Source organism: Heterodontus francisci, chromosome 1, assembly GCF_036365525.1.
Source record: "Heterodontus francisci isolate sHetFra1 chromosome 1, sHetFra1.hap1, whole genome shotgun sequence".
In the NCBI taxonomy this organism is placed as follows: domain Eukaryota; kingdom Metazoa; phylum Chordata; class Chondrichthyes; order Heterodontiformes; family Heterodontidae; genus Heterodontus; species Heterodontus francisci.
The window spans coordinates 123,274,013-123,296,275 of NC_090371.1; the positions used below are offsets into that span (position 1 = coordinate 123,274,013).

Sequence of the window (22,263 nt, forward strand, 5' to 3'; positions counted from 1 at the left end):
TCAGAGGGCCCCTCCCGACCCGCTTCTGCCTCCGCCGCCACTTTACGCAGGGCAGCGGCAGCGAAAAACAGCCTGCCGCCCCAGGCCAATCAAAGCCCTTAAGTGGCCAGTCAATGGCCACTTAAGGGCTTCCGCCCGCCGCCATGGAGATTTTACCCTTGACAAGCGGACGGCCCAGGCCCGAGAAAAGCTGCCTGTTAAAAGTGGCGGCTTTCTGAGGGCCTGTGGGTGCCCTCATGATCGGGCACTCTGTGCCCAACGGAGAGCTGCCCTCGCTGCCCTAACCACCCCCAACATGCAACACGTCCCTCGTCCCCCCAGTCGACCACCCTTGCCTTGCCGGGGCCCGACCAATCACCCCTGGCCAGGCAACAAAAACTTACCTTGGTTCTGGGGCTCCCCAACATCTTCTTGAAGCGGGGCTGCAGTACCAGCAGTAGCCACCACTCCCAGTGGCGCTGCTGGGACTAAGAGCTGCCAGCCCGCTGATTGGCCAGCAGCTCCATTAGGCAGGACCTCCTGCCTCAAGCGGGTGGAAGTCCCACCTCAGAACAGTTTAAGACCGGGGAACCGCAAAATGCGGGTCAGATCCCCAGGCCAGGCGGAAGCGGGTTCACCACCGACTGACAGCTAACAGCTCCTGTCCGCCGAGGGGAAAATCTAGCCCAAGACCTTTGTTTCTGACTTAACTAAATCACTCTCAAACTTAGTATAAAATTCTGTTATATTATGATCACTTTTCCTAAGAGGATCCTTCAATACAAGGTTATTAATTACCCTGTCTCATAGTGCAATACTAGATCGCCAATTACATGATCCTTAGCTGGTTTCTTGACATACTGATCTAGAAAACAAACCTAATTGCTGATTGCTTAAAACTCATAATACCTTGAAAGCCATGCAGTAACTATTATCTGTAGGTCTACATCATCATGTATTGCTAAAATATTAGCTGCACCATGAACATATGAACATGTGAACATACGAATTAGGAGCAGGAGTAGGCCACTCGGCCCCTCAAGCCTACTCTGCAATTCAATAAGATCATGGCTAATCTGATTGTAACCTCGACTCCACATTCCCGCCTACGCCCAAGAAACCTTCAGCCCCTTGCTTATCAAGAATCCATCCACTCTGCCTTAAAAATATTTAAAGACTCTGCTTCCACTGCCTTTTGAGGAAGAGAGTTCCAAAGACTCACGACACTCAGAGAAAAAATATTTTCCACATCCACCCTGTCAAGACCCTTCAGGATCGTGTATGTTTCAATCAAGTCAGCTCTTACTCTCCTAAACACCAGCAGCTACAAGCCTAGCTTGTCCAACCTTTCCTTATAAGACAAACCACCCATTCCAGGTATTAGTCTCAAAAACCTTCTCTGAACTGCTTCCATCGCATTTACATCCTTCCTTAAATAAGGAGACCAATACTGTACAGAGTATTCCAAATGTGGTCTCACCAAAGCCCTGAATAACTGAAGCATAACCTCCCTACTTTTGTATTCAATTCCCTTCGAATAAAAGATAACACTCTATTAGCTTTCCTAATTACTTGCTGACCCTGCATACTATCCTTTTGTGATTCATGCACTAGGACACCAGTATACCTCCACATCTCAGAGCTCTGCAATCTCTCACCATTTAGATAATATGCTGCTTTTTAATTCATCCTGCCAAAATGACAATTGCACATTTTCCCACATTGCACTCCATTTGCCAGATCTTTGCCCACTCAATTTTTTAAATTTGTTCAGGGAACATGAGCATCACTGGCTAGCCAGTACTTATTGCCCATCCCTAATTGCCCTTAAGAAGGTAGTGATGAGCTTCCTTCTCGAACCGCTGCAGTCCTGAGGGTGTAGGTACATCAACAGTGCTGTTAGGAAGGGAGTTCCAGGATTTTGACCCAGCAACAGTGAAGGAATGGCGATATAGTTCCAAGTCAGGATGGTGTGTGGCTTGCAGGGGAATTTGCAGATGGTGGTGTTCCCATACTTCTGCTGCTCTTGTCCTTCTAGGTGGTAGAGGTCGCGAGTTTGGAAGGTGCTGTCGAAAGAGCCTTGGTGAGTTGCTCAGTGCATCTTGTAGATGGTACTCACTGCTGCCATTGTGCGTCAGTGCTGGAGGGAGTGAATATTGAAGGTGGTGGCTGGGGTGCCAATCAAACAGGCTGCTTTGTGGTGTTGAGCTCCTTGTGTGTTGTTGGAGCTGCACCCATTCAGGCAAGTGGAGAGTATTCCATCACACTCCTGACTTGTGCCTTGTAGATGGTGAACAAGCATTGGGGAGTCAGGAGGTGAGTCACTCGCTGCAGAATTCCCATCCTTTGACCTGCTCTTGTAGCCACAGCATTTATGTGGCTGGTCCAATTCAGTTTCTGGTCAATGGTAACCCCCACGATGTTGATAGTGGGGGATTCAGCAATGGTAATGCCATTGAACGTCAAGGGGAGATGGTTAGGTTCTCTCTTGTTTGAGATGGTCATTGCCTGGCACTTGTATGGCACAAATGTTACTTGCCACTTATCAGCCCAAGCCTGGATGTTATCCAGGTCTTTCTGCATATGGACACAGGCTGCTTCAGTATCTGAGGAGTCACAAATGGTGCTGAACATTGTGCAATGTCCCCACTTCTGACCTTATGACGGAGGGAAGGTTATTGATGAAGCATCTGACGATGGTTGGGCCTAGGACACTACCCTGTGGAACTCCTGCAGTGATGTCCTGGGACTGAGATGATTGACTTCCATCAACCACAACCATCTTCCTTTGTGCTGGGTATGACTCCAACCAGCAGAGAGTTTCCCCCCTGATTCCCATTGACTCCAGATTTTCTCAGATACACTGTCAAATGCTGCCTTGATGTCAAGGGCAGTCACTCTCAACTCACCTCTGGAGTTCAGCTTTTTTGTCCATGTTTGGACCAAGGCTTTAATGAGGTCAGGAGCTAAGTGGCCCTGGTAGAACCCAAACTGAGCATCAGTGAGCAGGTTATTACCAAGCAAGTGCCTCTTGATAGCACTGTTGACAACCCCTTCAATCGCTTTGCTGATGATCGGGACGAGACTGATAGGGCAGTAATTAGCTGGATCAGATTTGTCCTGCTTTTTGTGTACAGGACATAACCTGGGAAATTTTCCACATTGCAGGGTAGATGCCAGTGTTTTAGTTGTACTGGAACAGCTTGGCCAGGAGCGCGGCAAGGTCTGGAGCACAGGTCTTCAGTACTATTTCCGGAATATTGTCCGGGCCCATAGCCTTTGCAGTTTCCAGTGCCTTGATATCACAGGGAGTGAATTAATTGGCTGAAGACAGGCATCTGTGAGGCTGGGCACTTGAGGAGGAGGCTAAGATGGATCATCCACTCAGCACTTCTGACTGAAGATGGTTGCAAATGCAAATGCAATGCAAATGCTTGTCTTTTGCATTGATGTGCTGGGCTCCTCCATCATTGAGGATGAGGATGTTTGTGGAGCCTTCTCCTCCTGTCAGTTGTTTAATTGTCCACCACCATTCACAGCTGGATGTGGTAGGACTGCAGAGCTTAGATCTGATCCGTTGGTTGTGGGATTGCTTAGCCCTATCCATTGCATGCTGCTTCCACTGTTTAGCATGCAAGTAGTCCTGTGTTGTAGCTTCATCAGGCGGACACCTCATTTTTAGGTATGCCTGGGGCTGCTCCTTACATGCCCTCCTGCAATCTTCATTGTACCAGGGTTGGTCCCCAGGCTTCATCGTAATGGTAGAGTGGGGGACATGCCAGGCCATGGGATTAAAGATTGTGGTTGAGTACAATTCTGCTGCTACTGATGGCCCACAATGCCTCATCAATGCCCTGTTTTGAGTTGCTAGATCTGTTTAAAATCTATCCCATTTAGCATGGTGGTAGTGCCAGACAACACAATGGTGGGTACCCTCAGTGTGAAGACGGGACTTAGTCTCCACACGACTGTGCAGTGGTCACTCCTACCAATACTGTCATAGACAGATGCGTTTGCAACAGGTAGATTGGTGAGGACGAGGTCAAGTAGCTTTTTCCCTCTTCTTGGTTCCCTTACCACCTGCTGCAGGCCCAATCGAGTAGCTGTGTCCTTTAAGACTCGGCCAGCTTGGTCAGTAGTGGTGCCACCGAGCCACTCTTGGTGATGGACGTTGAAGTCCCCCACCCAGAGTACATTTTGTGCCCTTGCTACCCTCAGTGCTTCTTCCAGTTGGTGTTCAACATGGAGAAGCACTGATTCATCAGCCAAGGGGGGTGGGTGGGCGGTAGGTGGTAATCAGCAGGAGGTTTCCTTGCCCATGTTTGGCCTGATGTCATAAGACTTCATGGGGTCTGGAGTCAATGTTGAGGACACCCAGGGTGCTCCCTCCCGACTGTATACCACTGTGCCGCCACCTCTGGTAGGTCTGTCCTGCTGGTAGGGGAGGATATACCCAGGGATGGTGATGGTGGTGTCTGGGACATTGTCTGCTAGGTATGATTCCATGGGTATGACTATGCCAGGCTGTTACTTGACTTGTCTGTGGGACTCCTCACCCAATTTTGGCACAAGCCCCCCAGATGTTAGTAAGGACAACTTTGCAGGGTCGACAGGGCTAGGTTTGCCCTTGTCATTTCCAGTGCCTAGGTCGATGCCAGGTGGCCCATCCGGTTTCATTCCTTTTCTTAGACTTTGTAATGGTTTGATCCAACTGAGTGACTTGCTAGGCCATTTCAGAGGCCATCTAAGAGTCAACCACATTGTTGCTGGTCTGGAGTCACATGTCGGCCTCAGTAGGTAAGGACGGCAGATTTCCTTCCTTAAAGGACATTAGGGAAGCAGATGGGTTTTTACAACGTTCGACAATGGTTTTATGATCACCACTAGACCAGCTTTTTAATTCCAGATTTATTAATTGAATTCAAATTGTTTTGGGATTTGAACCCATGTCCCCAGAGCATTAGCTTGAGGCTCTGGATTACTAGTCTAGTGACATTATCACTACGCCACCTCCTCCCCTCACTTAATCTATCTACTTCCCTTTGTAGCCTCCTTATTTCCTCTTCACAATTTACTTTCCTACCTATCTTTGTGTCATCAGCAAATTTAGCAACCATACCTTCAGTCCCTTCATCCAAGCCATTTATATAAACTTTAAAAAGTTGAGGCCCCAGCACTGATTCCTGCATCACACCACTCGTTCAATCTTGCCAACCAGAAAATGACCTATTTATACCGACTCTCTGTTTCCTGCTAGCTCGCCAATTTTCTATCCATGCCAACATATTACCCCCTACACCATTAGCTTTTATTTTCTGCAATAACCTTTGATGTGGCACCTTATTAAATGCCTTCTGGAAATCTAAGTACAGTACATCCAGCATTTCCCCTTTATCCACAGCACATATTACTTCTTCAAAGAACGCCAATAAATTGGTTAAACATGATCTCCCTTTCACAAAACCATGTTGACTCTGCCTGATTACCTTGAATTTTTCCAAGTGCCCTGCTAAAAGGTCTTTAATAATAGCTTCCAAAATTTTTCCTAAGACAGATGTTAAGCTAACTGGCCTGTAGTTTCCTACTTTCCGTCTCCCTCCCTTTTTGAATAAAGGAGTTACATTCGCTATTTTCCAATCTAACGGAACCTTCCCTGAATCTAGGGAATTTTGGAAATTTAAAACCAACACATCAACTATCTCACTAGCCACTTTTTTTAACACCCTAGGATGAAGTCCATCAGGACCTGGGGACATGTCATTCCGCAACTCCAACAATTTGTTCAGTACCACTTCCCTGGTGATTGTAATTTTCTTGAGTTCCTTTCTCCCTTCCATTTCATGATTTACAGCTAATACTGGGATGTTACTTGTATCCTCTATAGTGAAGAACGATGAAAAATAGTTGTTCAATTCATCTGCCATCTGCTTATTTTCCCTTATTAATTCTCCAGACTCACTTTCAATAGGGCCAAAGCTCACTTTGTTAACTCTTTTCTTTTTCAAATATCTATAGAAACTCTTGCTATCTGTTTTTATATTTCTAGCTAGCTTTCTCTCGTACTCTAATTTTTCCCTCCTTATCAACCTTTTAGTCATTCTTTGCTGTTCTTTATATTCTCTCCAATCTTCTGACCTGCCTCCCATCTTTGCGCAATTATATGCTTTTTCTTTAAGTTTGATACTATCTTTAACTTTTTTAGTTAGTGGGTCCTCCCCTTGGAATTTTTCTTTCTTGTTGGAATGTATCTATTCTGTGTCTTCTGAAATATCCCCTTAAATGTCTGACACTGCATATCTATTGACCTATCCCTTAACCTGATGTGCCAGTTCACTTTAGCTAGCTCTGCTTCATGCCTTCATAACTGCCCTTATTTAAGTTTAAAATACTAGTCTTAGACGCATTCTTCTCTCCCTCAAGCTGAATATAAAATGCAATCATATTATGATCGCTGCTTCCTAGGGGCGCCTTCACTATGAGGTCATCAATTAATCCTATCTCGTTGCACAATACTAGGTCTAGTATAGACTGCTCTCTGGTTGGTTCTAGAATGTGCTGTTCTAAGAAACTATCCCATAAACATTCTATGAACATCTAGACTACTTTTGCCCATCTAATTTTTCCAGTCTATATGTAGATTAAAATCCTCCATGATTATTGCCGTACCTTTCTGACAAGCTCCCATTATTTCTTCCTTTATACTCTGTCTTACCGTTTGGTTACTGTTAGGGCACCTATTACACCTCCATTATATTCAACAGGTAAACACTGTTGTCCCAAAAGTTGATTTTTTTAAATTTAGAGATACAGCACTGAAACAGGCCCTTCGGCCCACCAAGTCTGTGCTGACCAACAACCACCCATTTATACTAATCCTACATTAATCCCATATTCCCTACCATCTACCTACACTAGGGGCAATTTACAATGGCCAATTTACCTATCAACCTGCAAGTCTTTGGCTGTGGGAGGAAACCGGAGCACCCGGCAAAAACCCACGCAGTCACAGAGAGAACTTGCAGTACCCAGAATTGAACCCAGGTCACTGGAGCTGTGAGGCTGCGGTGCTAACCACTGCGCCACTGTGCCACCCTGATTCCACATGAAAAAACCAATTAAGCCAAGAAAAAAATATAATCAGTTTTACTTACATTTTTTCTTGGATAATTCCAGTCTATATTCACCACTTCATTATCCATTACTAGACAAGTCACAAAGATGGGTTCACCCACTTTCACCACTGTTTTATGAGCTTCTATTTCAACTTTAAGGTCCTTAGCCACTAAAACATAAAGTTCAAAAAGAAAATGTTAAAATCCATCTCAGTGGGAACAGATATAATATTTTAATTTATCAGTAACATTTGGCTGTTCAAAAATGGAAAAGATATAATTTATAATTTTTAGAAAAAGTTTCTGTTATTTGTTACAAAATTGTAGAATGCATTTATGATTTTAATACAAATGGCAAAAAGAGTAAAGACATTCTCATTATGTCAATGAAAATAAATTCAAAAGTAGACGTTATTTTATAGCCTGATAGTATCCCTACTTAAATACCATTATACAGTAGGTAATAATATAAATCACCATGTATTTGGTGATGTATGCTGGTTGATCACTATTCAATTGTACCTGCAAATTGTGTTATATACCATTTAATATCAAGATGTCAAAATTACCATAAATGTTCTTCTAATTTAGACTTCCTTAATCTTTCAGAGGTTATAAAGTTAAGTATTAATCCTCAAAAGGTAATAATAGTATTAACCACCCTTAATTGTCTTTACATTTAGTCACCAGAGGAGCAGTAATCATGTGATTATACAAAGGTTTGTGATAGGGACTAAGTGGCACAATGTGCTTACACCATGCAACCCAAGTTTGAAATGAATCAAGTCCAATGGAATGAAAACCTCTTCTATTTTTTTCACTATAAAGGACTAATTGGTTTAGGCAGTCTCCATTTAGTTCCTAATTAGTCTGGGTGTCACTCTCCATAATTTGGCAATATCAGTCAGAGAGGCTAAAAGGAAAAGATAAAGAGAAAAGACTTGCATTTATATAGCACCTTTCACAATCTCAGAACATCCCAAAGTGCTTTACAGCCAATAAAATACTTTTCTGGAGTGTAGTCACTGTTGTATGTAGTACTGCAGTACTGCACTGGAGGGTTAACCTAGATTTTTATACTCAAGTCTCTGTAGGACACTTAACCCCTCAATCTTCTGACTCAGAGGTAAGAGGGCTACCAACCAAGCCATAGCTAGGTGAGCAACGTGAGAGAAAAAATTATACTAATATAGCAGACAGCACTTTTCTGAGGCTTGAGTTCAAGCACATTATTGGACGGAGTACAGGGAGTTCATGCTGTATCTGTCTGTACTACACTGGGCCCAGGTGGGCTCAATACTTCCATTCCTCAACACTGATATCACCTACATTAAGAAAAAGATCTTTGAAAGAAATAATGAAGTTTAATTTTTTTTTAATGCATTTATTTTCAATACCAAAATCCTTTCATACTAACTAGTAGTATAGTATTCAAATGTGTAAACAAAATTTCCCTAGCTCTGGCATGAAGGTTGTTGACTGGTTTATTTTGAACTGATGACAAATAAACTTAATCCTAGAAAGTAGAATTCAGTACATCTCAGCCAATGCTGATCTAAAGAAAGACAATAAGTGCAAGAGTTGCTTCACCTTTAAATCTATTAACAATGTACTCTTCTGATCTGTGCTCCAAATCATTGATTGTTGCAATACAGATGTACGTCCCCTCTTTGAAGAGGCCACTGAACCCTTCTTTATTATTATAGGTAGCAGAGATCATGCTCTGAGTATCAACATTACTCAGGGTGACATGGACATCTGGATCGGACACTCGACATGGGATTTCTGCAACCTCACCCTCTGCCGCCATTACTATATTTTCAAAATTTGCTGGCGGGATGAAAGGATAGTTGGGATCTGAAAAAAACAATGTATTTAACAATTAATTCTGCTTCGACAGTGTTTGAAAAATAACAATTTAAAATAAATGTAATGTAAAGTCTAAAAGTATATGTGATATACTTTGCAGGGTATCAAAAAAAACTTTAACTGGAATCAGTTTATACTGGAGAGTATTTTCATTTCCCATGAGCATCTTATACTCTTTACACTCTATGACTGTCATTTTTATACTATTACACTCCTTCTGTTGGAACAAGAATTTAAATCCAATGTCCAGCAAGTTTTCAGTAAGAGTTATTATGTTTGACCTTGTTTCCACTATAGAGCTTTTCCTAAAGGGAGGCCAGCATTATTCAACTCCAGGATGAACTTATATTATGATTATAAAACTTTGTACCAGTGTCACACTAAACAAGAAGACACCCCAGTGACTTTAGTCAGAGCTATGATTACAGAAAAACCATCTAATTCAAACTGCTGACTGCTTGGCAACTAAAAGCTGATCACATCAACTAATTTCTCTTGGTTTAAATGCCTTTCAGCTGCTCACAGCCAATTTGCAGAAGGGAGGTGCAGCTTCGAGCAAAGGAAAAAGTGATGTCATCCAACTTGTCACTCATATTTTGACTTCTACCAGCCAACTACAGAGCATCCTGGAAAGCCTCCAATTCAAACTGTCCTCGCCTTCCAGATGGAGAGGTCACAGTTTTAACATAAACTAGCTGTGGAGAATGCAACATTCTAATTAGAAGAATTTTCTGCTTTTATAAATAAATCTTTGGAATAAATGAGAATGCCTCTGACCCTTGTGTCCTTCTGAGGCTACTGTTGGATTTTTGAATTGAAGCCTGCATTTCTTAAGTAACAGACATGTGACCCTGCAATATATAGCCATTCAATTAGCGTGTGAAATTTTTTTTAAAGCCTAAACATTTTAACCTACCCCGCCTGGCGGGAAATTGACGTGATCAAATCACCTGTTCTTATTTTTTAAAACTGCTGTGTTTTTGCAGTAAAGTTCGTGGAAATTCGCAATCACTTTCAGTAGGTGCATGATAGGATGGGGAATGGATTGGTGTAACTGGGGTGGGGTAATGGCAAAGCAGGGAAACTGTGGAAACAATAATGGTGGAAGCTGGAAAACATTAATGGAGTTGATGAAAGCCAGGAAGAATTGGGGACATAGTTGGCAGACCAAGGGTGGTCACTGGAATTGAGAGCATTGATGGCATGGTTGGGCCTAGCCATTGTCATCATTTATGGCTTGGGGAGGGCACGTGACACAGAACGGGGCTGCTGAGATATAGCTGAAAAGGATTGAGGATGACTGTTGGTACATAATTTAACCACACCACGGTAATATATATACATATATATAAACCATATTTTCTACACACACAAACACACAAAACATATGATATTCCAGGTACAACCTGCCTATCCAATAAAGAAAGCTGTACTTATCTTCACTCTGATGTTAGAGGTGGTGGAAGCAGGAAAACCATGCAATAGTATGGCCACCAATTGTGAAGTCCTATCACATACTTTCCTCCACCTCCCCCAAATAAAGTTCTATTCTCTTTTCACTCCATACTACAAAATCGTGAAGGATTCAAACTTCACAAAATTTGTGTTAGATGTTGACTTTCCCAATTGATTTTGGTAATCCTTCCTGTAGTATCCTTTGCACATGTTTATGTTGCATTTACCTTTATCTGGTGTTAGTTCCCTACAGTTTAATAGCCTGTTCATACTCATAGTGAGGTTCACACGTAAGTAAAATTACAGGATTTGTCAATCTGCACCTCAGAAGAGACAAGGCCTTCAGGAGAGGAAAGGAGGATAAATTCACTGAGAAAAAGATATATTTATTCTATTAGGGTTAGTACAGCTGGCATTAATTTCTGAAATAAACTTCTATGGAATCTGAACCAAAATCTGAAAAAGGTAGCCAGGCACCCAGAGATTCCCAAGTAAAAGATACGTAGCAGTAGCTCTGCTGACAGTTCAGTTAGTAAATGCAATGCCAAGTGTGGAACTCAGCCATGTAGTCCTTGGAAGTGCCAGATTCAATCTCCAGTGTGAGTTGGCTGATCTCAGCCAGGTTGTTACAATTGGTGTCTGTGCTCAAACTATAGAGGAAGAAAAGATAATCAGCCAAAGTTCCCTTTTGTTGATTGCCATCCAATAAATCCTGCTGGAAAGTGTGTGCTTATGAGGTCATGAGGTGTGGTCATGATGGAGCCCTGCAGCAATTTTTGCAAGGCTGCCAACACTCACTGTATTGGCTCACACTTAAAGAGTAACCACATGGCTGAGGTACCTAAGAGTGGTATTCCTGTTAGTTTACCACAGGAGCACAGGACTTTCCGAAGAGATGGAGAGAAAAGTAATGGCAGACGTGAAAAAAGGCAGCTAATAAAGCCACTGGCAGTTAAACCTGGTGGTTTTTTGTGTACAAAGTTGAACTGTTCCCTTATGCATGCACGCACCTGGAACGAAAACATAGATATCCCGTCCCTCAATCTCGTCATCGAGCTGGAGTGCTGGATAATAGCAGGTATACATGCCAGTATAGATTCCTGTTGCATCATGAATCTCAAGTGTTTTCACAAAGTTTCCACTGTTATTGTTTTCATCTTTTCTACTGATATTCTCTACATAAGGTTCATAAAATGGCAACTCCCAATCCACTTCATTCTCCCCAGAGCATTTCAGGCTGAACGATGCATGGAGAGCAACTCTTATTTCGACTTTGTTGGGGTAAACATCTGGTAACTTTTGGCACTTGGCCAGTTGAGGCCCTAAAAGCAAGCAAAAGAAGTGCAATCATTATTCATAGAACTACTCTGCTGTGCTTAATCATCTTCTGTCAGGGTTGATTACTTCAATGTCACCACAAACAGATTAAAATTCAGTGTAAATGTTGGAATGTTCAAACAAGGAGTAATCATTTACAGTGCTCCCAAATTCATTTTTCATCCCATCCTTTGCTTGTGACAGGACCCAGTACCATTCATCAGCTGACAGGATGGGCAAGCGCCCCGGAACCAGACCTCTTACCAATCAATTTCTGTAACACTCTGCTACGTGGTTCAGGGTAGCATTTCCAAGAGTTTTCCCGCACCATGGGCAAATACCTTGCATCCACTTGGCTCAACCCCTGATGGCCTGGCTGAAATTGGAAGATCACTAAGGCACACATTGAATAACTTACAGTCTATAAGTGCACCAATACTTTATGCCACCTCTAAAAGTATTATTTTTAATTTAACTCCGAGTGAAAAAACAGCTTGAATACTTTACCATCAATATAAAGTGCATAATTAAAATGGAATGGTGGAACTAATACAGGCTGTGAAAACATACGATAGACTATTTTCCAAATAATGTGCCCAGTGTAAAACCTCTCCCATCAGAATCACATATCTGCACATTTTTAGGCACGTTCCCCATGATTTTCTGTCCAAATGGATGAAAAGTCACAGGGAGCATGCCTACTGTTTCCTAATATGCATTCCTGGAAGATGAAGCCCCAGACCCAAAGCATGCATTCGGAAAATAGAGCTAATTGTTCTTGTTATTGTATATATCATTCTGATAAGAGTGCCAAGTAAGGACCAATGTCTAGAGCCATCTGAAGATTTCAGCTCCTCTTATGAACAAGATACCTCCATTACTTTCAGTACTCCATACAACCCCCCTTTCATTTCTCCCAGTTGTCTGTGCATTGGCAGCCACACCGAAGCAACTTGCCTCAGCTAACCGACAAAATTCAATAAGGGCATCTGTTGGTTCAGTCATTAATGAATACAAAGTAAATAAACATTATGTGGTAGGTCTGGCAGAAAAACCTAGGCTAAATGATGGATGTCAGTTCGTTATGGCAACCGTTAGATATACTTGCTTTTGGAAAAGGAAGACAGAGGGGACATGATTAGTTTGACATTGTATTTCTCCTCCACTTATGACCTGATGGAAAATCCTCCCCAAGCATCTCAATCATTGACTTATAGTGATGGAATCTTGATTCCTAAAATCTGATCAACAAAGAACAAAGAACAGTACAGCACAGGAACAGGCCATTCGGCCCTCCAAGCCTGCGCCGATCTTGATGCCTGCCTAAACTAAAACCTTCTGCACTTCCGGGGACCGTATCCCTCTATTCCCATCCTATTCATGTATTTGTCAAGATGCCTCTTAAACGTCTCTATGGTCCTACAATCCTGAGTGCCTATCCATGTACCAAACAAGCGATGACAAGAAGGAGAAATGCTTTGAAAATTTGTACCAGACCATCTCCTTTTCTTCAAAGGAGGACATGTTCACCCTCCTTGGAGATTTTAATTCCTGACTAGGCCAGGACCACAACAAATGGAAGTGGGAACATTTTTTTCTGTTTCATATTAAGATTTTAAGTCAGTTTAATATTTTCAATTGTATTGCACTACCAGAGTTGCATTTTTTTAATTTTTGCTTGGAACACATACTGAGATGGTTACCTTTGAAGACTTCCAGGAAGAGACAATCCACTATCAGGAATATCTTCCAGAATATGCCCATCTTTGTGGAAAATTACTGAAGAAAAAGAGAAGAGACAGTCTGTACATTATTCAAGAAACATTGGTTGATTTTCTATAGTTTATTATTATGTACATGGTATATTATTTTCCTGCAACACACAAACAGTAAGAGCCTGTATCACTCACTTGATACCTTGTCACTGCCATTTGAGTCACAGCCATTTGCCTGACATCGCTACTGACTTGCAAAAAATGGGAGGTACGTAGAATTATATTCGCAGGGTGCATTTCTGACAATAACATTAATTCCAGTTTAAATAGTATTTTGATTTGTAGATCAGCATATTCAGAGAATACTGTTAATGAGAAAGCTTCTATAGCTTCTATACTTCCCCTTACCACTCTTTATAATATGTACTATTACAAATTTAAAATGAATCCTTTCAGCTAACACTTTATGATGGAAACCTAAATGTTTGGCTCAACCATCTGCCTCCATATTGCCCTGTTAACAGATGAGGGGACTGACTTCAATCAGTTTGACCAGAGCTAACCCCCAGCACTTTGGAACCTGGATCACTGCACTTGGTCATACCAGAGCCAATCGTCCAAGTAGGAATCATGGTTCTTCATCTTTTCAGCCAACTCGAGTTTAGACTTCTTGAGAAATCTGCTATTTTACAAGATACCCAAAACTGAACCAAACTAAACTGAACAGCCAGACCTGATCAAACAAGAACTCAGCTTCAACGAGGGCAGTTGGCCAAGAGATCATATTACTTGAGCAATTAATAAACAATTTACTGTACGCTCACTGTATTTAGGTTTTTTATTTGCTATAAAGTAACAGCTTGATATTCCTGCAAATAATATACTACTCCCTAAACTCAATGGCCTAAGATTTTCTGGAAAAATAACATTGAGTTCATGGTGCCTGCCATTGCTACTGAGTCAGAAAAAAGGCAATTTGTGGTGAAGAAGAGATAGGTCATGAGTTCCAGTTCGCCACAAATTGCTAGAAGATTTGAGCCTCACCAAAACCAAAAAAGTCACTTTGCCATGAGCGTCCCCACTGTGTGTCATGAAATTGCTGGATTGACATTGTTAATAAGAATTAATCTCACTGCAGTCATTTTGGGCTGGTAATTCATGTCATAAGGATGTGATTCACAGTCCTGACATGCCACTCAATGGGCTGAATTTTACCGGCCCCTCGACACCGCGGGTAGGGGCGCGGGAGCCAGTAAAATCCCATGGGGAGAGGGCCGCCTCGGCCTGCGACGTCGAGTAGGGCCCGCCACAAATTACCGGCGGCGGGGGGACCTTGGTGCGGCCCCCACACCGCACAGAGGCAGCACCCCAACTACAGTATGTTAAACAGTACTTACCTCTGTAGATTATGCAGCCCACCACCTCTCAATGGATACTTCCTGATTTTTCACTGAACGGGCGGCCATCACGTGCCAACCCGTTCACGATTTGAAAAGCCGGCGGGTCCACAGAGGCAGATGGTTTCGCAGCAGAAGGTAAGCTCCTTTTCAGGGATCTCACTCTGCATACTGGAAGGGAGGGGGGGGATACACAGGGGTCTCACTCTGCATTCATAAAGGGAGGGGGTCTGGGATTACTGGAGGGAAAGCTATGCTGGCATGAAGGGAGGTACCGTGTACCAACCCTCCATTATGCTCTGTGTTTGTGAGGGGGCAATGGCACACTAGGCACCCTGTGTGTGGGGAGGGTGCCAGAAAGGACAGGAACATTAACGTTTTATGGATTTGGGGGCAATCGATTCAGCTGGCAGGATCTTGATGTGGTCATGTTGTGCCACTCTGAGTGTTGGCCCAGATGGGCAATGCCATGGCACGCCACATAGTTAATCCAGGAAAGCAGCTGATGTACCCATCAACATCAATCCATGCCCTGTTAGGAACCTTTGAATACACATAGGGTTCAACTTTATTTATCACATGGAAATAGGTATGGCTCGTCCTACATTGTGTGATCCTCTGTTCGTGAGGATCGGTATGCACCAGAGGCAATATCAACTGGCAGGTGCAATCCATGTAGAGGCCCCCGGTCATGAGCAGCAGCCCCAAGGGGAGCCCGCCATTGTGACTGCCGTACATCTACAGGCCCCACATGACAGGCCATCGGATGTCAGAGCACCAGTGTCAGAGGCGATTGCGCATGTAGAGAGGGTGGTGACACGTCTCTGTGCCCTGCTCCAGGATGACCTGCAGCCCATGGGCTCCGGTGTACATCCCATGCCTTTGTTCCTCATAGTGGCAGCGGTTCTCAAGCCTGACACCTCTGCAGCCTTTTAGGGGCCCACCAGAGACCTTTGTAAGGTCACATAGTCAGCAGTACACCGCTGCATCAGGGAGATCACCAATGCCCTGCACCGGAGGGCCAGTGAGGATGTCCGCTTCAGGACGGACTCCCAAAGCCAGGCCCAGAGGGCCATTGGTTCTGGCACCATTGCTGGAGAACCATAGGTTATAATGTTCATAGACTGCACTCATGTGGCTATCAGGCCTCCCGCCAGGCTACCACCTGCAAACGTCACCATTAAAGGAGCCCTTTCAATCTAGGTGAAGCTGGTATGTGATCACCGCAGAAGCTTGCTGCAAATGTGTGACCGCTTCTCAGGCAGTTGCCATGACACCAGGCCTGGCTGACACCCCTGTTCACTGAACTGGCTGAGATGGAGGAGTGGCTTCTTGGAGATAAGGGCTATCCTTTGCAGAAATGACTCCCAACACTGGTGAGAGACCCCACCACTGCTGCAGAGGAGAGATACAACACCAGCGACTGAGCTACATGAGCCTCCATTGAGCAGGAGATCGGCATGCTGAAAGAGCACCTGGATGGATAGGGTGATGCCCTGTACTAAGGGCTGAATAGGCCAGCTCCTTTCTTTTGCTGATCTGCACAACTGCAGACTCAAAAGGGGCCAGGCCTCCTCGGACTATGAGGACACTGAGGACCTACAACATGAAAGTCGCATGGGAGGGCAGTTGGCACCCAGGCTATGCATCCAGGGCTAGCAGTGAGGTAGAGACATATGGCAGTGGCTTATCCGACAAAGGCTCTCTGCTCCATAGGAACCGACATGAGCTCTGCAAACCACACATCACCCTCGCTCACCTGCTGTGCACCAGTCTACAATCTGCAGCATCCCTGTGTAAACCACTAGAGGCAGCAGCTGACTGAGCCAATGTCCATGTCACTGCATCCGCGGAGATGCTCATGAGTAATGGTGGCATGGCAAAGTTATTGCATACGTTGGCTCTCCCGAGGGCCAACCATGCAAAGGGATGTGACATTGGCATTACATGCTGGCACACATCATTCGCACAGAGAAAAGGAGACACATGTTGGTGAGGAACATTTAGTGAAAGAAGTATTTACATTGCTGTGACACCCGTACATTCCCATTTGTGTCAGTGTGTTCTCTGTAAACCTCTGTAATACCTTTTATGGTCTATTTCAGTCCCACGTCCTGGAATGTGAAAAATTAAGATTATTCACCCAGGTGCGGCACGCCGACAAGAAGGAATGTTACACTTGAGTGGAAGAAGAGGATCGCATCTTTACAGAACACTGGGGCACAGCAGGGTAAGTATGTGGCAGCAAAGCAGAAAGTGCTGGGGTAACTCAACAGGTCAGGCAGCATCTGTGGAGAGAGAAGCAGAATTAACTTTCAGGTCTGTAAACATGGACAAGTTAACTCTGCTTCTCTTTCCACAGATGCTGCCTGACCTACTGAGTATCTGCAGTACTTTTTGCTTTGCTGACAGATTGACAGCAGCCCCACTCTTCAGTAGTCAGGTAAGTATTCTTTGACAGCTGTCAGGAAGCAGGTGCTGGGGCGCTTTAAACAGGGCTGCACAACTGTCAAAGGGTTCCTCACTGCGCTGAATGTCCCACCTCTCCCCACATAATATGGGGGTGGGAAGGGGGGGAGGCTCGGCGCAGTGATGCTAATGAGCCCCCGTGCCTAATATCGTGAGGGCTCTGCGGTGGCCGCTAAATGCGGACACCCCGCAGTGTTTAAAGGGCACCACCGCGGAGCACAGCGCCCGGATAAAATTCAGCCCAATATTGGGGAAACAGAAACTGTGGAGTCTCACTCCCACAGGTAGTAAATTTTTAATTTTTTTTATACTTTTCCTTTCTGTTTCTTTGTTCTCTTTCTCTTGGCCATTTGAGAGCAGTGTCCTTTGATGCCTTTTTTTGGGGTCACTGCATTGCCGACATCAGGCATTGCATGTTCTTATCTGAACTGGACTTTTCCTTCACTGACTGATCTGATCGGACTGGTGTGTAGCAATTTGGTTTTGATGCCGTTAGCATCACAGCCAAGAAAATCAGAGGGAAATCTGCCCATTCCAAGCAATCCTTCTCATGGGAGATGTACTGTGAGGATTTTGAACATTGCAGCTGGCATTGTATGTATGCCTTATAGCGACCACAGTTTGAAAATTAAATAAACTCAGATGTGTCCATTGATCATTTCACAAGGTGTCTCATTCTTTTTCTCATACCCACAACCCTGCTTACAGTGCCAAGAACACCCACATTCCTACTGGACGCCAGTGCAGTATTTCAGACCTGGACTGTTATTCTTTAGCATTCCGTCTGATCTGATTACATTTTACTCTACCAGGTAATTTATGCATTTTCTCACTTCACTTTCTCTCCGTCTCTCTCTCTCTCTTACTGTATGTGTGTGTGTGTGTGTGTGTGTGTCCTGGGCAGGATAAGATCAGCTCAACTCTGCTAATGGGAAATTATGAAAAATTATCATAGAGTGTAGCACGATAAAACAGATGACACTACAAAGTTGTTTTTGTAGTATGTCCTTCTTCCCTTTAGGCTTTTTACTTCTTCCTGCAACCACAAGTCTCCAACCATTTGCAGACTGTGATGTCAATGCTGGCTGGAATCAGTTGGTTGAAAGCCTACTGCAGGGATGCGGAAGAGCATGGTCAGTTTTTCCATTGGTGTGAGTCTACCCAGTTGAGATTTGATGCGTGCAGCATTACACATTCGGCAAGCTGAATCTGAGCATTGGGCTAGACAAAGGTACAACACTCCAGAGGAAAATGAAGCTATATGTGCAGAGTATTGCAGGATGGTTATGGATGTAAAAGGAAAATCCACAGGGAATGTAAATAGTCAATATGTGGACTTGTCAGGATCCCATTTGGACAAGGAGGTGTACTGTAAGCCTTCAATCCATTCATTCTGATTCTGGTGGTTATAGTCATGCCTGTCAGGGCTTTAGTTCTTAACAGCAATGATCTCAGGGTGCTCATCTCCAAACCATTTGATGATCATGGAAGAATTAAAAGCCCTCATTCCATATTATTGTTTGATTAAGAGTTTTCCTTATTTCCCTAATGATTATTAGTTGCATAACAATCAGTTCCTGGTGTCATTAAAGGATAGAAACCTAATATGGAATGCAAATTAAATGTTCAGTTTGGTAATAATAAATAATTGTTTACATTTCAATAAGATTAAGTCAAATGTAAATAATTGGCTGAGGGTTACCTACTGAAGAGTCTGGACCTCTTACTTAATGGGCACAGTGCAAACCTCAGTGTGAAGTTCCACTCAAATTCATCTGCCCTCGATGAGCGAGTTTGTGTTGGAGATGGAGCATGACCTCTATTAATGGGAGGAAGAAACTAAAGGCACATCTTGTTATGCATAAGTGACCTGGACTTGGGTATAGAAAATATAATTTTGAACTTTGCTGATGATACTAAACTTTGTAATGTAATAAATAGTGAGGAGGATAACAGCAGACTTAAGCTGCTGAGATGGGCAGAGAGACGGCAGATGCAATCTAATGAGGATAAAGGTAGGGTGATGCACTTGGGAAGAACAACACGGAAAGGCAGTATAATCTAAATGGTACTATTCTGGGATAAATGTTCACAAAGTTTTGAAGGTGGCAAGTCAAGTTGATAAGGCAGTTAAGAAAGCGTATGGGATACTTGGTTATGTAAACAGGAACATTGAAAACAAAAACAAGGAAACCATGCTAAACCTTTACAAATCTCTTGTTAGGCCTCAGCTGGAGTATTGCTTACAATTCTGGACACCACACTTTAGGTAGGATGTTAAGGCCGTCAAGAGACTGCAAAAGGAGGTTTTACCAGGATACTACCGGGGATGAGGGACTTCAATTGTGTGGAGAGATTGGAGAAGCTGTGATTGTTCTCCTTAGGACAAACAAGGTTAAAGGGAGATTTAATAGAGGTATTCAAAATTATAAGGGGTTTTGACAGAAGAAGTAGAGAGAGACTGTTTACTCTGACAAGTTGGTCAATAACCAGAGGTGATAGATTTTAAATAATTGGCAAAAATAACTAGTGGGGAAACTCGAAGAACTTTTTTCACATAGAGGATTGTTCAGATCTGGAACGCATTACCTGAAAGTGTGGTGCAAGCAGATTCCATAGGAAATTTTAAAAGGCAATTGGATGTGCACTTCAAGAGGACTAATTTGTAGGGCTATGGGGAAAATGCTGGGGTGTGGAACTAAATTGGACAGCTTTTTCCAAGAGTTGGCACAGGCACAACAGGCTGAATGGCCTCCTTCTGTGTTATCAGATTCCATGGTCAGGAATCATTTTTGGTGTTGTAAAAAGCTGCTCCCAATTCCTCGCAATTAAAGATGTAGTGTAAACGGGATAGCTGGCAGAGACAGAAGCAAGAACAGAATCAAGTAACATTGGCACCGAATGGTTATAGAGTACAGTGTAGGAATGGTTTTCGACTGTTGGCATCCCAGAGGTCAAAGTTTATCAGTGCCAAGATAACAATAATAATATATTTTTTTTAATCATTCCCTAACTTGCTGTCCTACTTGAGCTTAAAGTTTTAAATATTTATAAAAGGTTAAAAACAATTTTGTGTAACAAGCATAATGAAATCACCACTGAACTCATCGCCAACAGCACACAGAATTTTGAACTTTCCTGTATGAATGAAACTTTCAAACTCCAAGCAAACTGAGGAGTGATTCATAAAAATAAAAGCAAAATATTGCAGATGCTGGAAATCTGAAATAAAAACAAGAAATGCTGGAAATACTCAGCAGGTCTGGCAGCATCTGTAGAGAGAGAAGCAGAATTAACGTTTCAGGTCAGTGACCCTTCTTCAGAACTGGCAAATATTAGAAATGTAAAATGTTATAAGGAAGTAAAGCGGGGGTGGGGCAAGAGATAACAAAGGAGAAGGTGTAGATAGGCCAAGGTCACAGAATAGCTGACCAGAAGGTCGTGGAGCAATGGCAAACAATATGTTAATGGTGTGTTGAAAGACAAAGCATTAGTACAGATAGGGTGTTAACCGACTGAAAATTGAACAGCCACAAGTACAAACATGAAAAAATGTGTGTAAGCAAATTGAACAAACTAAGATGAAATAAAATAAACTAAAAAAAAATAGAGAAAAGGAAAAAGAAAAAAATAACTAAAAATAAAAGTAAAATGGGGGGCCCGTCATGCTCTGAAATTATCGAACTCAATGTTCAGTCCGACAGGCTGTAGTGTGCCTAATCGGTAAATGAGATGCTGTTCCTCGAGCTTGCGTTGATGTTCACTGGAACACTGCAGCAATCCAAGGACAGAGATGTGAGCATGAGAGCAGGGGGAGTGTTGAAATGGCAAGCAACTGGAAGCTCAGGGTCATGTGAGCAGGACACCGAGCTTCCGGTTGCTTGCCATTTCAACACTCCCCCCTGCTCTCATGCTCACATCTCTGCCTTGGATTGCTGCAGTGTTCCAGCGAACATCAACGCAAGCTCGAGGAACAGCATCTCATTTTCCGATTAGGCACACTACAGCCTGTCGGACTGAACATTGAGTTCAATAATTTCAGAGCATGACGGGCCCCCCATTTTACTTTTATTTTTAGTTATTTTTTCTTTTTCCTTTCTTATATTTTTTTTGTGTTTATTTTATTTTATTTCATCTTAGTTTGTTCAGTTTGCTTACCCACTGTTTTTTTTTTCATGTTTGCACTTGCGGCTGTTCAATTTTCAATCGGTTAACACCCTATCTGTACTAATGCTTTGTCTTTCAACACACCATTAACATATTGTTTGCCTTTGCTCCACGACCTTCTGGTCAGCTATTCTGTGACCTTGGCCTATCTACACCTTCTCCTTTGTTATCTCTTGCCCCACCCCCGCTTTACTTCCTTGTAACATCTTACATTTCTAATATTTGCCAGTTCTGAAGAAGGGTCACTGACCTGAAATGTTAAATCTGCTTCTCTCTCTACAGATGCTGCCAGACCTGCTGAGTAGTTCCAGCATTTCTTGTTTTTATTTAGGAGTGATTCACTTTAAATTCAGTCCATAGCGTAAGAACAGACTCTGAGGAGCTACAATCCCTTTTAGTTGTTGATAAGACTGTACCAATGGCAGCAGTGGCAAAGTCTCTGGCCGAGACTCCCCAGCTACTATATAAGACTTCTCATTCGTGACTCCTCAGATACCGAAGCAGTCCGTGTAGAAATGCAGCAAGACCTGGACAATATCCAAGCTTCGGCTGATAAGTGGTAAGTAACATTCGCGCCACACAAGTGCCAGGCAATGACCATCTCCAACAAGAGAGAATCTAACCATCTCCCCTTGACATTCAACAGCATTACCATCGCTGAATCGCCCACTATCAACATCCTAGGGGCTACCATTGACCAGAAACTGAACTGGAGTAGCCATATAAATACCGTGGCTACAAGAGCAGGTCAGAGACTAGGAATCCTGAGGCGAGTAACTCACC

The 22,263-nt window shown here is 43.2% G+C and overlaps 1 protein-coding gene across 8 annotated transcripts in view; it reads right to left on the reverse strand.

Annotated features, from left to right (window-relative positions):
- The window catches only part of pdgfra (platelet-derived growth factor receptor, alpha polypeptide), a 68,370-nt gene that overhangs the window by 33,380 nt on the left and 12,727 nt on the right, over positions 1–22,263 (reverse strand). For 3 of the 8 annotated variants that reach the window (XM_068035287.1, XM_068035277.1, XM_068035295.1), the window contains exons 2-5: positions 13,436–13,511; positions 11,426–11,737; positions 8,682–8,948; positions 7,131–7,261 (exon numbers count right to left, since the gene is read on the reverse strand). In XM_068035287.1, coding sequence (XP_067891388.1) covers positions 7,131–7,261; positions 8,682–8,948; positions 11,426–11,737; positions 13,436–13,496 — 771 coding nt within the window. In that variant the 5' untranslated portion in view covers positions 13,497–13,511. Of the gene's footprint in view, positions 1–7,130; positions 7,262–8,681; positions 8,949–11,425; positions 11,738–13,423; positions 13,512–16,930; positions 17,133–22,263 lie in introns of all 8 variants that reach the window. The other 5 variants (XM_068035261.1, XM_068035236.1, XM_068035270.1 and 2 more) reach the window with 2 other exon arrangements.